The 16,006-nt window shown below is 40.1% G+C and overlaps 2 protein-coding genes across 5 annotated transcripts in view; both read left to right on the top strand.

The window, feature by feature from the left end:
• Positions 1-16,006, top strand: part of Pip5k1b (phosphatidylinositol-4-phosphate 5-kinase type 1 beta) — a 226,747-nt gene that overhangs the window by 57,325 nt on the left and 153,416 nt on the right. Inside the window, exon 2 of one of the 4 annotated variants that reach the window (XM_090329681.1) lies at positions 8,943-9,010. The exons of the other annotated variants lie outside the window; for them this stretch is intronic. The gene's annotated coding sequence lies outside the window, so the exon portion shown is untranslated. The remainder of the gene's footprint in view (positions 1-8,942; positions 9,011-16,006) is intronic. 4 annotated transcript variants of the gene reach the window in all.
• Pabir1 (PP2A Aalpha (PPP2R1A) and B55A (PPP2R2A) interacting phosphatase regulator 1) lies at positions 12,165-13,635 on the top strand. Its single transcript, XM_090329678.1, has one exon. The coding sequence runs from the start codon at positions 12,313-12,315 to the stop codon at positions 13,219-13,221; it is 909 nt and encodes a 302-aa protein (XP_090185804.1). The 5' UTR covers positions 12,165-12,312; the 3' UTR covers positions 13,222-13,635.

Raw genomic sequence — 16,006 nt, 5'->3', positions numbered from 1 at the left:
AGTGAGCTAATATATGAAACATTATAGATAGATAGCACAGGTAGCATTTCCAGGAAAATTTATTTTATCAAAGTAACCTATAGGAGAGAATGCCTATGTCAGTAATCATGGAAGAAATAATAACTGAGCAAAAGGCTATCTTCTGAATTCAAAGTGTAAGCTCCAGAGGGCCTCAGTGAATTCTTCCAACATTCAAGGGTATGAGTATTAGTAAGTCAAACTTTACAGTTTGTTGAAGAGAGCTTTGAGGCAATCTTATAAACTAGAATCATCCCTCATAAACCTGATAAATGATGACATTACTATTTACCTTTTCTAAGCACAGAGCAGAAGACAGACCTCCCATATGTTTTAAGTGGTAGAGTTCTAACTTTGAGAAAGACTAAGGACAGTGCTTAGGCCCTGAGTTCAAGTCTCAGGAACTGGTAAAAAATAAAACGTCAACTTAGCCTGGAGCAGTGGCTCATGCCTACAACACTATCTACTCAGAAGGCTGAGATCTGAGTGAGGATCGTGGTTCAAAGTCAGCCTGGGCACTAAAATCCATGAGACTCTTATCTCCAATTAACCCACAGAAAACGGGAAGTGGTGCTGTGACTCAAGGGATAGGAAGGTAGCCTTGAGCTGAAGAGCTCAGGGACAATACCCAGGCCCAGAGTTCAAGTCCCACAAAGGACCCCCCCCCCAAAAAAAAAGATCAACTTATGGTAACAGAAAAAAAAATCTCATGCATTTTCTAAATTGTAAAAATATATATTGAATAGGCTCAATGGTTTCCCTCAATTTGTAATAATTAGTATAAACCTTAAACTCTCCTAGCAGAGGTTACAATAACTCAAAACCTAGATACACAAGCATATAGGATGAGGCTAAATGAAAGAATCTCCAGAATATGGAAACAAGAGCCATATAATGTGTTATTGTTCTTAATGTACTATGTTATTTCTCTTCTCTTTTGTTGTCCCTTGGTTATTCTCATATTGTTACAGTATCTTACCTTGTTATCTGGTTTATTGTATATATGATTATTTGTTTATTTTAAATAGGAAAGGGAAGGGGGAAACAAGATGAGGGACGAGGGAGGGAAATGGGGACAAAAACATGAGAAGGGGTATCAATGTTTGTGAAGTAATGCACCTTCTAAATAGATAGATAGACAGATAGATATAGATATAGATATATAGATATAGATGTTGAAGTTAAGTACTAGTGGCTCATGCCTATTATCTACTCAGGAGGAGATCTGAGGATCATGATTTAAAGCTAGCCCAGAGTACAAAATCCTTGAGACTCTTATGTCCAACAAAAAAAGAGACAATCATTCTTTCCCAGTTAAGCTTTGACTCAAGTGGTAGAGCACTAGCTTTGAGCATAAAACAAAAACTCAAGGACAGCACCCAGGCCCTGAGCTCAGACCTCAGGATTGGCACACATGTGTGTACAGGTGTGTGTACGCGCACGCACACACCCACACACACAGATATATGTTGATAGTAAAGTAGAGATTAGTAGACTGAGTTACTTTTACTACTTCAGTTTTAAATAGATAGCTATTTTATCACTAAATATACAACTTGTTCATGTCCAACAATACATCCCTATTTTCCCATGTCCTGAAATTAAAATTTTATTTTAAAAATTAAAATAAGCCGAATGTGTTGGCTACTGCCTAGATTCTTAACTTTCAAGAGTCTGAGGCAGGATGATCATGAGTCAGAGTCCAATCTGAACTATATAGTAAGACTGTCTAAGACACCAGGTTGTCAGTGGCTCATGCTTATAATCCTAGCTACTCCGGAAGCTGAGATCTAAGGATTGCAGTTCAAAGACAGCCCAGGCAAAAAATCCATGAGACTCTTTCTTATCTCCAATAACAACTCAGAAAATGCCAGACAGAAGTGGCACTGTAGCATAAGTGGTAGAGTGTTAGCCTTGAGTACAAAAAGGCTCAGAGACAGCCCCAGGCCCTGAGTTCAAGCCCCAGAACCAGGGAAACAAACAAACAAACCAGACTAAAGAAAGAGAAGATGATGATTACAGGGCTATCTTTTTCTTTCATATATTTTTATTGTAATTAATAGAAGGGTTACATTATATTCACCAGATAGAGGGTGCATTACTTCATATACATATCCTTTCTCATGTCTTGGTCCCCATTTCCCTCCCACTACCCCCACCCTTCATCTTGTTTTCCCCCTTCCCTATCCGATTTCAAATAAGCAAATACGTATATATACAATATATCAGATAACAAGGTAAAATACTGTAACAATATGAGATAGCCAAGGGACCACAAAAGAGATGAGAGATAACATAGTACATTAAGGACAACAATCACTCATTATATGGCTTTTGTTTCTATGTTGTGGAGGTCCTTTCATTTAGCAGTCATTCTATATGGCCTTATGTATCTAGATTTTGTTCTATTGTAAATCTCTTCTAGGAGAGCCCAAGGTTTCTATTGATTATGACATATGAGAGAAACCATTGAGCCTGTGTTCCTTTGAGTCTGGCTTATATGACTTTTTCTAAGTCTTTCCATTTCCTTACAAATGGGACAATGTCATTTTTTTTCTGACTGCAGCATAGAATTCCATTGTGTATAAATACCACATCTTGTTGATCCACTAATCAACTGAGGGGCATCTGGGTTGGTTCCATATCTTCGCTATGATAAATAGTGCTGCAATGAACATCGTTGTGCTAGTGGATTTACTATGTCCTTGTTTCTGGACGAGTGGGTAAATGCCAAGTAGTGGAATTGCTGGGTCATAGGGGAGCTCTATGTTTAGTCTTTTGAGGAACTGCCATACTGCTTTCCATAGTGGTTGAATGAGTTTACACTCCCACCAACAGTGTAGTAGTGTTCTACAGAGCTATCTTTGTCATGAACTAGACATTGACCACATCTTTCTCAGTACATTATTGCTCTGGATTCTTCATATGCAAGAAGCTTTTTAGCCCTAGAAATACTTCTGTTCTTTGATATATCATTAAAATAATTGGACTGTTAGAGTTCACATTTTCCAAAAGCAAATTATCTATGAAAAGATGAAATAGATCTTCACTGTCACTTGGCTGTGGTCTTTATCTAAGCTATATGTTTTATGTCTGCTGATCAAGTCTGCAAGAAACAGTGGTATTCATTGCATTTTTCTGTCTCTTTCGCTAAACACAGGTAGAAATTTCTACAATCACTTGACCTTCAAACAATTGTAATTCTCTCTCTCTTCTCTCCCTGTCCTTCTCTCTTTCCCTTCTTCTCTCCATACGTCTCTCCTTCCCTCTCTCCCTGTCTTATATTTTTGCTGATAAAGGTTAATGAAGTGACTTTGAAGCCCTTGCAGATAGACTCCTGTTCTATCTGCATTAGTTCTGGGTTTTTGTTCTTTTGTACTCATTTTCATGACTGCTTTGGGAGAAACAGTGTGTTAATAATTACCTAAATTTGTGACCTTACTAGTATCTGTAAATTCATAAAAAAGGATCTGGTCCTCTCAGCTTTCATTCTGATAAGAATAATAATTGTCTTTAATGCATTAAGTTCACCAACATTTTGGTAAGATAATCTGGAATGGCAGGTATGAGGAATCTAGGCATGTTTGGGAGAGTCAGGAGCAAGTGGGGACTAAGCCAGACTCTCAGCCCAGATTCCTCTACCATTTAAGTACTTACATCGCCACTGGCAACTGAGTTAACTCCTCTGCCCCTCATTCCTCTCATCTATAAAGTGAAGATAAGAATCCTAGCAATAGTGTAGACATTAAAATAAGTATTCACAAAATACTTACGATACCAGGCATATATGTACTCACTTAAAACCCTGTTTCAAATTACTGCTGTCAGGTCACTGTTCTTCTGGGAACATACATATTTCACTATGCCTGACAAGGAAGCAGAACCATGTCTTTCTGATTAAAAAAAGAAAAGACAGGAAAATCACTTGTCTCAATGTTATATGTGAAATATCATTCTATAGTTATATTAAACATAGCTGCATTATTTAGTGAGAAGTATTTGAAGTCTAAGGACTGAAGATGTCTGCTGTCTTAGCCACATAGTTTTCAAAATGAGAGTGAAGTAAAGAATCTACACTTCCTAATGCAGATTCCACTTCCTAGTAAGTGGAAAATTTAGATGAAGGTCGTCATGGAGGTAGTTATGCTTGGTGTATATAAATTAGTAGGGGAGAAGAGGACCTGGAGCACGCATGTGCATGCGTGCACACACGCACATGCACACACACACATTTTTCTTTTTGTTGCATTTTCTTGCCATGTTGAGTACAAGAGGGTAGCCATGGAGAAAGAGAAGAGCAATCTATGAGTTGTCCTCTTTGTAATTAACCTCACTGTTTCAAAGCATCTCAGAGACTAACTCTTGACAATGTCATCCTCTAAAGCCAAAATAATTTCCCCAAAGCATACTGCTTATGTGCATTTAAGTTTGAGATACCAGCTTCAAATTTCTTTGAAACATTTCTTTCTCAAAACATACCTCTAAGTTTCTGCTACATAGCGTCTAAGACATGCCTTAAGGAATAGTAACTACTGAGATATGAGCCATTTTCCAGTTTCTTCCTTTTTACTCTTTTTAGTAGAGAAAAAAACCATGCTCAACTTGTTTGTCGGACCTCAGTCAAATATGTGTGTCCCTGAATAGTGTATTGTATGCCCAGAAGGCCAATGACATGACAGCAGCAATTCAAATAAATAAATAAGAATAAGCCTGTGGGATTAGTCCCAATTGAAAAGTTCAGCGTTACCAGAGATGCTGCTGCTGCCACTGGAAATTACCAAATGTCTGGCTGCAGGGATGGTACCCACAGATCCAGCTATATTCCCAGTGACCCATGGCTGCTCTGCTCCATGGCATCCATCTCTTCCCAGACACACAGACTCGGAGAGTAGAGAGCTTAGAAATGGCAACCCCCACTCCATTTTCCTTTTCAGCTACCTGATTGTTATATATGAAACTTTCAAGTCCTATAGTATAGGCCACAGAAAATGCATGACCCTAAAATTATACTATAGTCTTAGGTGAAGACAAAGAATCAAACTGAAATCCAAGATGCAAAGAAAACCCTCTGGATAATAAATATTAAATAAAAAGTAGGGTAGGATCACTCTGTGATCATGGAATCTAGTGCATTAGTAAACACAGGCCTGTTTGTGTAGACCCATTAGTGTCTGCAAGCCTATCATAAACACCCTGTTATTTGAACCTTACAAAAAAGAGTCTGTATCCCCATTTTATAAATTAGATCAGTGAAGCCCGAAGAGGTTGACAGCCTTACCCAAGGTCACGGTGCTGGGAGTGGTTTCACTGATGTAGTCCTGCTATGTGCTAATTGGTTGAGATCTTATAGAAGTGTTCCAAACACTATGCGTTAGTCATGTAATGTAATAACAGAAAGGTTTGTTTAGGCTTATAGTTTTGGGGTTTTAGTCAGTGGTCAGTGGAGTCTGAGACAGTGCAGCATATCATAGCAGAAGTATGAAGGAGGAAATGAACGGGAGCTGGGAAGATATTGGTGTCTCACAGCCTCCATCAAAGGCACATCCCCAGTGAGCCAAGGATTCATCACCTCCCTGTAATGCCACAAGCTGGGAGCTAAACCTGTAATCCATGGGCTTGGGAACCCCTTAGATCCAAACTCTAACACCTACCCAGTTGGAAGGGCAAAAGTTATATACCCAAATAGATTTTCAGCCTTTGTATGTTTTAGAGTGAACTTTATGCATTGTCTTCTTTCCTTAACTAAAGGATTGTTCCCGTAAAGATCTCAGATATAGGCAGGAAGAAGCAAACCGCTAGAGAATGACATCCATCATAATCTTAAATCGTGGCATAAGAGGAAAAGCCCAATGCCAAAGAAAAGGGACTGATTCTTAATATTTTAACAGAGACACATGTGATGGTATACAGCAAATGACTGATAACTTTTTGAGATCATCTACCGACTTCCTTCCAGAGTCATTCCCTTACACACAACTCTCATCACATACAGTCTGAACAAACAGCCCTTGCTGAGTTCTTTAGATCTTAATTTTGTTCTGTTTAATGAATTGTGTTTGGAGAAACCATGAGAAAGCAAATGGAGCCAACTCTGGTCAAACAGAATGCACGAAGGTTGCATTTGTGCAATTAAAAGGCAATGAGGTATGGTGGGTCATGTCTAATTCCAGCATAGGCTGAGGCAGGAGGTATTGAAAGTCCAAAGCTGATTTAAGCTATATATCTAGACCTTGTCTTTAAAAAAAATGGGGGGCGGGGAGGACGAGGGAGGATGATGAGATGGGCTTCTTTCCTCCTTCATACCTTCTTTGAGGTAGTGAGCTTTGAGGCACTGTGAGAAAAGGGCTGAGGCTAGTGGTGCACTTGATGATTGCAGAGTGGAAGTCTGTATTTGCACATCTTCGGTGGGTACTCTCACTGAATCCCACTCTGAACCCATGCTTAGGGCCCCAGTAAGAAGCACAGCTTCCCTAATTGTCTTTTTTTCCCCTTTCTGCTTGACAGAAGACAGCATGTTCCTCTGCTCCTCCACTGTTACTGTGTCAGGGATTTGGTAGCTCAGCATCAGTTTTGAGTTAGACTGGTGGTGTTACACAAAGTACCTTCCTTGCAACTGAAGTGCATCTTATCCTATTCCCAATTCTCTGTTGCTTTTATAGCATTGACAACATTTTCTTTTTTCTTCTTTTCTTTTTTTTTTTGCCAGTCCTGAGCTTGAGCTCAGGGCCCGAGCACTGTCCTTGGACTTTCTCAAAGCTAGAGCTCTACCACTTGAGCCTAAGCACCACTTCCGACTTTTTTCTATGTATGTGGTACCGAGGAATCGAACCCCAGTCTTTGTGCATGCTAGGCAAGCACTCTACCACTAGGCTAAACATCTGGCCCCAACATTTTCAATTTTAACTTGAGGTGCATAGTACATAAATTTCAAGTTGTTAATTGAATGTTACAGATGTGTACACCTTTGTAATTAGCACAGATAAGCCAAGCTCCTGGCCTCCATTCTTGTGTCTTTGAATAGATATAAATTCTCATTTCTATTGCATATCCAGGGGTTGGGTTGTGTATTTTTAAGATATGTTTGATTTTCTTTTATTAGGGATTGCTAAATATTTTTTCTTACATCAGTTAACACTCCTAAGTTTCTTTACTTCCAGAGTTTTCTTTTGCAATATTTTCATTTAATGATGCCAGTTAATGTGAAATATTGAGCTACTTACTGCCCATTTCAGTGAATACACACAAATGTACATGTACTTATTTCACAGTAATTCAGTAGGAGATAGAAACTGGTATGATCTTATGCTTGGATGTTTTATAATGAAAAATCATTCATAGGAATTAAAAAGAAACCTAAAAAGTTTATTGACTAGATGTCTGGTTTTATGGTAGAGGAGTGAGAATTGATCTCTACTGAGTACATGTGGTATTTAATTCATAGCATAGAGTCAGAGGGTAACTTGACTGAAGGAAAGTCCCTTGGCTCCTACCTCTAGCATAATTCATTTGCAACAGGCTGAATTGCATTTTATGGATTCTATTTTCTCTAATTTCTCTTTGATTCCTTTGAGAGATAGCAGTAACTCGATATATTAAACACTGCTTAAAATTCCTAGCACTGAACATTTTAATTCTAGCAAGTGTATTTTGGCATATAGCTGAAAAAAGGTGGAAATTCAGGGCTTTGGTTTCTTTGTTCACATAATAGTTCATTAAAGTAACCTATCTAAGTGGGCTGAAAAGAGCAATATAAGGAATAGTTTTCCTGATATAAGAAATGTAAAAGAATTGTCCCCCCCCTCCAAAAAAAGAATTGTCCAAGTAAAGAGTGTGTGGGATCATACTTCTAAAAGCCTGTTAGGCTGGATTTTCAAATAACAGATTTTGTTCTCTTTTAGATAAAGCTACATTAGTTAGTAATCCAACAAGCCCTAATACTCAGTGGCAGGTGTAGTAGACACTAGGCCTAAACTAGACATACAACCCAAAACAAAGTAGAAATTTTGCTATTATGGAACTTAAAAGGGTAAGAGGTAAGAAGAAATAATGATTTATTGATTAACTAATTGACAGATGAAGAGATTTTCTGTCTGTGGAAGAAAATAAAAACAAGGACAGGAAAACACGGATGTAGGCTTGATGCTAGGAACCGCCCTGTTCTTCATAAGGAAAGGTCAGAGAGAGCATTTGCACTTGTGCAAGGAAGGATGGAAAGGATTGAGCAGTGTGAAAATCCACTTAAGAAAGTAATTTACTGGACAGTACCTGGTGGGCTGAAGGATAGTCAAGAGACCTCTGCAGTTGCAAGGGAGGTAGTTGAGGGGATAAATAGATGAAGATAGACAATAGTGGGCAGGGACTCATGGAGAGGACTGCACAGGCTCTAGATCATTGTAATGACCCCAGTGTTTTCTGAGTGGGAATCTACCAAAAGATTTTGAACAGACAAGTGATTATTCTTTCTTTTAAAGGATAATCTTAACTACTGGGTGTCAGATTGACTTTAGGGATAAGAATACAAAAGGAGAAACTCCCAGAATCTCTAATGGATGCTTTCAGGCAGTATTGAATGGTATAGATGTTTTACTTTGTGGACTTAAATACCAACATTGTGCTTTATTAGTAACTATTGTTTGTCAGACATGAATGAGCAATAGTTGGCATATTTGATCCATATAATTTAATAACATGCAAAATAGTACTATACTATGGATATATTTATATTCCATATTTAATGCTCTTTAACATTTTTTTTCTGGACACTTTTCTACTTGCTGTTTTTACTTAGTAATGAGTCATTCTTTGAGGATACATTTGAACCTTACCTGTTCATACCTCTTCTCTTAATCCTTTGCACATGAAGATTCTTTTGTTGTCTTGCTGTCTCTTAACATACCCCTCTTTTCTGCTTCTTTCAACTTTAGACTTTGGACCTTCCCTTGAACTCAAGAGTTCACTGCAGTAATCCCTAAGAAAAATCAGCCACCAGCATGTATGTTTTTGAAGATCTTGATTTAGATTGGTTCAATTTCTTGTGTTGTTTTTTTTTCCCACATTCTGGCTGTAGAGCCAGAGATCTCAGTTGTCCTTCTTTAGCAATATAAGTATTATCAGTATTATTATATCATTATAGCATAATTTATAAAATAAGCATCTAGTTTATGCCATTGCAATGAATGATAAATGAGACTGTGGTATGTTTAAACAGCACAGTGGTGAACAGACATCTAAAAAATGTATGTTCTTTGAACCTTCTGTTATTTTCCTCTCACTCCATCATTGGTATATCATGCTTATCTTATAGCATAGCTCTAATTGTCATTCCTTTCATCAAAACCTGCAATAGCTCCCAACCTCCTCACACATTAAATATAATTACTTTTTCCTGGCATTTGGATCTCTGTTCTCCGACTCCCAACTTTTTCACCCTTGTTCTTCCCCATGTACTTCATGTTTTAGCCAAATTTTCTCTTTTATAATCATTTGCCACTTTTATATAAAATGTCATCTCTATTAAAATCTTATCTTTCCTTCCAATCCTGTCTCAAATATCACTCACTGCCTTCACAAAGCCACTAGCAATCCGGGGACAGTTTCTCCCCGGATTGGAGGAGGTAGCATCATATTGATGCTCTGGAAGGAAAGAACCCAAGTCTTGTCACTTATTGTCATCCTGTGGATGTCATTTAATCTCTGTATCTGTTTTTCCTGCTATATGAGGGAATATTATTACTCATCTCATAGAAATGCTTATGCACTGAGATATTGCATGTGAGAAACAATTTCATTATTATCTGGCACTTAGAGATCAGTGAAATCAGTTTTCATAATTGTAGGCAGGAATGTTTAACATGTTATCATCAGACTCAAATTTGGTAGAGATATCATATAAAAGCTGTTTGAGGTACGGTAGAAATATATATGCACCAGATAACAAGAGACTTGGATTCTCACTACTAATCAACTGGTATGATATTGAACATAACACTTACCTTCTCTGGATCTTTCTTCAGCTACAAAATGGGGGTGGGGGTTGCGCAATGATCATGTTGGAATCTGTTCAAGTAGCCACATGGATATCTAATAGCCATGTCCAGCTCAACCCTATGAACACAGAACTTAATTGCTACTTCTCTATATGTGCTCCTTTCCCTCTCATTATCATCTACCCAGTTTCAAGACAACATTAAGAGTCTAAGTTGCCTATTTTTCACCATTAAAATTTGATCACATCTTTTATTGATTCTACCTCCAAAATATATCCTGTGTCCACCCACTTCTCCCCAAACCACTGCCACAACCCTAACCTAGTGCTCTCTTGTTTGTACTATACAGTAGATTCCTAGTCTGTTTATTGGTCTCCTTTGCCCTATTTTACAAAGCTAAAGTAATAATTAAAACGTTGAACAAGCAGTGTTGTGTACCTTTAGTACTAGCTACTTAAGAGTATAAGAGGAGGGGCCGGGAGTTTTGCCTAGTGGTTAAAGTGCCTGCCTTGCATGCACGAAGACCGGGGTTCGATTCCTTGGTGCCACATACTTAGAAAAAGCCGGAAGTGGTGCTGAGGCTCAAGTGGTAGAGCTCTAGCCTTGAGAAAGTCCAAGGACAGTGCTCAGGCCCTGAGCTCAAGCCCAGGACTGGCAAAAAAAAAAAAAAAAAAAAAAAAAGTATAAGAGGAAAGAATCACTTGAGCCATGGAGTTTAAAACCAGACGGGACAACATATCGAGATGCTACTCAATAATAATAATAATATAAAGGACAAAGCAGATAATATTCCCCAGCCTAGAATTGCTCTGTGGCTTTTCATTATAGTAAGGAGACCTTCCTTCTACCTTATTGGCCTTTTTTTTTTTTAACTTTTCCTGCTTACTTCTCAAACTCAAAGCTGCCTTGTATTTTAATAGTACTTGGAATGTTCAGCCTTTGGGGGTTCATATAACTTCCTTTTTGTCATTTACACCTCAAATTCTAATTGGTCTTTGACTTGGTGCTCTATCACATCTTCCTGTTTTATTTTTTTCTAAGGCCTATCACTATTAGGAAATGGCCTACTGGCTTGTCATGTTCCCCCAACCCTCCTCCCCCCAACTTTCTCCCCATACACACACAGTAGAAATTAAATGTCCTCATAATGGTGCCCATTTCCTAGCACAGTGCCTGATACATAGTAGGTGTTATTGAAGGGAGGGAAGAATCTACCCTAACTGGCAGAAATGAATATAAGCTTGAGTTAAGTGTCCGTTTTAATTACATGAATCAACAACAGTGTGTTGCCTTTATTTTTTTAAGTATGAAGACCTATTGGTTTTCCTTTTGTGTAATCCTTCCTACTGAATGAACGCTGTTATTCACATATGCTTGTGCTGCAAGTACAAACTGTTGAAAAATAATAATAATAATAATAATAATAATAATAATACAATCACAAGGTTTCCTTTCTGCTTCCTGTAATGTCCCAACAAGTTCCCTCATTTACTGTTCCATGTCCTCTCTCCAACTACTACCTTAGTATAAATTACCACCCACGTTAGCCTTTTCGCAGTGGGTTCTCATCTCCCAATACCCTCTCTCCGCAGACTGCAGCCAGTGAGCACGTCAGCTGCTTCCTCGCTTTCATAATCTTTGGCTTTTATTGTTCTCCAAGACCAGAGGCCGCCGTGGTCCATCATCCCATCACCTCCCAGGACCGCTCCCCCCTCCCCCCTCCCCCAGCCCTCACTCTCCACCGGGCCACACTTCCCCTCCTGGTGCCCCGGCGTCCCCCGCGCTCGGTAAGGCTCCTGGAAGCCACAGGTTGCCCTCTTGGGATTCGGGGATCCGGTCCCTTCCTCCTCCAGGAGGCCCTCGCTGGCCAGGCCACGCCCCACTCCCCATCAAACATCCCACAACACCCGGCACCTCTCCTTCCGGGCTCATGTTTGTTGTGTTCATTATAAATTCCTAAACGGAAGAACCTTAAGGATGGGCGCCCACGCCGGCTCACGCTGCACAGCCATTAGCGGAAGGAACGCTCCAACGAGCGGCCCAACCACCACTCTCAAGCCCTTCCAGCACCACCACCACCAAGCGGCTACGGTGGTGGCGCCGCTGTGACGTATTAAGTCGGCGCCTCCTGGGCGAGCGTCTCAGGACGCTTGCGCGGAGCGGGGTGCGCATGCGCAGGTGGGGGTGGTGGTGAGTCCGGCTGACAGATTCTCGAAGGCGGTGGCGGCGGTGGCTTCCCTGTTACTGCGGGGTATGGGAGTCCCCGAGGCCTGACCGAGCACCGCCCCCCGCCTCCCTGCCTTCCGACATGGCTCAGGAGAAGATGGAGTTGGACCTGGAGCTGCCTCCGGGTCCGGGCGGGAGTCCGGCGGAGGGCGGCGGCAGCGGAGGCGGCGGCGGCGGCGGCGGCGGCGGTGGCGGCGGCGGCGGCGGCGGCGGCGGGGGCCTCCGGAGGTCTAACAGCGCCCCCCTCATCCACGGCCTCAGTGACACCTCGCCCGTGTTCCAGGCCGAGGCGCCCAGCGCCCGGCGGAACAGCACCACGTTCCCGGGCCGCCACGGCCTGCTGCTCCCGGCCTCCCCGGTCCGCATGCACAGCAGCCGCTTGCACCAGATCAAACAGGAGGAGGGCATGGACCTGATCAACCGGGAGACGGTCCACGAACGCGAGGTCCAGACCGCCATGCAGATCAGCCACTCCTGGGAGGAAAGTTTCAGCCTGAGTGACAACGACGTGGAGAAATCCGCCTCTCCCAAGCGCATCGATTTCATTCCGGTGTCACCGGCCCCGTCGCCCACCCGGGGTATCGGGAAGCAGTGTTTTTCACCATCCTTGCAAAGTTTTGTGAGTAGCAACGGATTGCCTCCAAGCCCCATTCCTAGCCCGACCACCCGATTTACCACCCGGAGAAGCCAGAGCCCCATCAATTGTATCAGACCAAGTGTTCTTGGACCATTGAAAAGAAAATGTGAAATGGAAACTGAGTATCAGCCAAAGAGATTTTTCCAGGGCATCACCAACATGCTTTCTTCTGACGTTGCACAGCTGTCAGATCCTGGGGTGTGTATGTCTTCGGATACCCTGGATGGAAACAGCAGCAGTGCCGGATCTTCTTGTAACTCACCAGCGAAAGTCAGCACTACCACCGACTCTCCCGTGTCACCTGCCCAAGCGGTCTCTCCCTTTATTCCAGTAGATGAACTTTCGTCTAAGTGATGTACCCGTCTGGAAACATTTTTTGAGGGGGGACGGGGCAGGGGAGAGACAGAGAAATCAAGTTGGAGCAAGCACTGAACTTTGTCAATTAAACTGAGAATATGTCCTATTTGACCCTTCCCCTTCCCAACCACTCCCACTTTTTTTTTTTTTAATTTCTTGAAATGTTATTCTAGAGAACTTCTCTGTCAGGTTTCCTGCGAATACCCTTGAATTCAGTGTAGTAATATTTTCAGACTTTTTCCCAATAAGTGTGTTGAAGCATACATTTTTCGCTGCTAATATGTCTAAATACATATGTTATCCCTTGATTTTTTTTAAATAATTGAGAGCTCTATTTATTTATGGGATTATTAAGTTCTGATGAAAATATAAATGTTGAGCTAATCAGTAAACCGATGTCTTAAAATTCCATACTTCATGGCCATACTAATTTTTAAAATGTTCTCAGTGATTGTTAGTTTCCCTTTGATGAATAACAGTTAACTTACCTACTTTTTCTATGATTATTTAGATTACTCAAGAGTATTTGGAAATTCCTTTCCCAAATATCAGAGTGAATGGGAAGAACAAATTATAAAAGTTTGCAGTATGTCTTAAAACTATATAAACCTATTTAAGGAAAACATTTTTCTAATGAAATTCAATAACAATTCTAAGTTATATAAATATAAATAGTATACAGAAAGTGAAACTTAAAAAAAAAATATATATATATATATAATGAACCAAAAAGTGCATTCTCTTGGGCATAATCCTACCTACGTACATTGGGACCGTTCCTTGCAGTATTAGTTTATTGCATATAAGCTAAAACAAGACTCTTGGTATCAATTTAAATGTAAAAGATTTTTAAATGCAGTTACATCTTAAAGCCCTGTTAAAAGCTCAGCACAGAACTAAGGCAGTCAACACTCTCCCAAGTATTTTGATATACTTTAAAAAATCCTCTCAGTGGCTCAGTTCTGAAAAATGTTGCCCATGGGGAGCCAGAGCAGTTTTGACTGTGAGTTTGCTCTGCCCATCTGCCACCTTCTTAGTTTTCCTTTGCTCAGGAAGGAAGCCGCTGTCTCCTTGCCAACAGCTCCTTCCCATCTCCTACCAAACTAGGGTATCATCAATTAGACAAAGGTAGCTTGGTACAATGAGACTGTTCAGAACAACAGGACTATGAATGATTTAACTTCTGATTAAAGCTACAGTATAGCTGGACTTCACCACCTTGGGGTCAGTGATTTGCAAGAGAAAATCAGGGGAGAGTCCCATATGTAAATCATTTAACTTCGGTTTTTGTTAAAGGTAGACTTGTGGAATGCTCGTTGCCTTTTACAGTTAAGACAATAAGCATGGGAAATGGTTTTTATATTACACTTCCTTATGATACCTCATCCATCTTCCTTAACTAGATAGAAAATGGCAAACATGGGATGGGATAAATGTAAAGACTTCAAAGAGAGCAAGATAAAGAAAACCCTTACTTCCATTTTGAAGCTATTATTGTCTACAGACTTAACAATTATGAGGAACTTTTTCAGCTATGAGAATGAATGGAACTGATCAACCCTTGACAGTTCCTCAAGGTTCAGTGAGATGACATAAAGGGTAAGATTTAACATTTTCTCTTCTGGGTAGTAGGGTTCATGTGCTTCTGACCATGCTCCTCAACTCATCTGTTTCCTGTTGGGTACTTGGACCTGATTTCAGAAGAACTTTTGCATCAACACCTTCAAAACAAAATTCAGTATCTCTGTACTTAAACTTATTCTTGCCATACCTAAGTTGATGTTATTATTGTCTAATTTCCTGAAATAGAAACCCAGGAAGCATCTTTCACTTTTCCTTTACCCATCTGTCACATCTAGCCTAACCACCTGCCAACTACTTTTGAAATGAGTTTCAGATCTCCCAGTTTTTGTGTTTCTAGTCACCAATTTACCTTAGTTCTTCAGTAAAGGGATCTCCCTGCCTGTCTTTTGCCTCCTTTTTGATCTAGTCTTTACACTGGCTCTAAAGTATGAATGAATGCAAACTTGACTTCTTTAGTCACTTTCCTAGGTGATAGTTTTTATATGATTCCTATTTCCCGCAGTTTAGGGAATAGTTTCTTTAGCCTGTCCTATAAAGACCTGTAAGATCTGGTGGTATCCAAAAAGGCCTTGGTCCTCTTTTCATCTGTGTTCTAATCTCTACTTCCTTCTTACCAAATGCTAATTGGAATTCTTTAAACATGTCATGTACTTCTATTTGGCTATGATTTTGATAAGTTGTTCCCTTTCCCTTAAAAAAAAAAAAAGGCATTCCTATATCCTTTTCAGTCAGGCAAATGCTTTTTTTGTGCTGATACTGGGGCTTGAACTCAGGGCCTTGAGCTCTCACTTGGCTTTTTCACTCCAAAGCGAATGTTTTCTTTTTTTTTAATCTCTTAATACATGTGCATTTGACTATGAAAGCATTGTATACTAACTGAATATGAAATATTTTTAAATGTATAAAGTTTTTTAAAGTTTGCCTTTTACTATGTAAAATTCATGATCCCTTTGGTAATTTCTGTTAACAGTTTAACATGTGTTATACAAGATATATTAGCTCTACATTCCATGTACGCCTATATATACATGCAGTAAAAACAAGTGACAGTCAAATCTTTCTCCCCATATCTAGTCACTTACCAAATCTTACTTTTTGTGTGCATCCCTGCCACCTCTTCTTCCAACTATAATTTCCTTCTCAGATTTCTGACTCCCATTTATGTTCATTATACTCTTAAGACAACTAGATTTATTTT

This window comes from Megascapheus bottae, chromosome 3 (assembly GCF_031878675.1).
Source record: "Megascapheus bottae isolate mThoBot1 chromosome 3, mThoBot2.hap1, whole genome shotgun sequence".
Lineage (NCBI taxonomy): Eukaryota > Metazoa > Chordata > Mammalia > Rodentia > Geomyidae > Megascapheus > Megascapheus bottae.
This window is presented reverse-complemented; position numbering and strand designations above follow the sequence as displayed.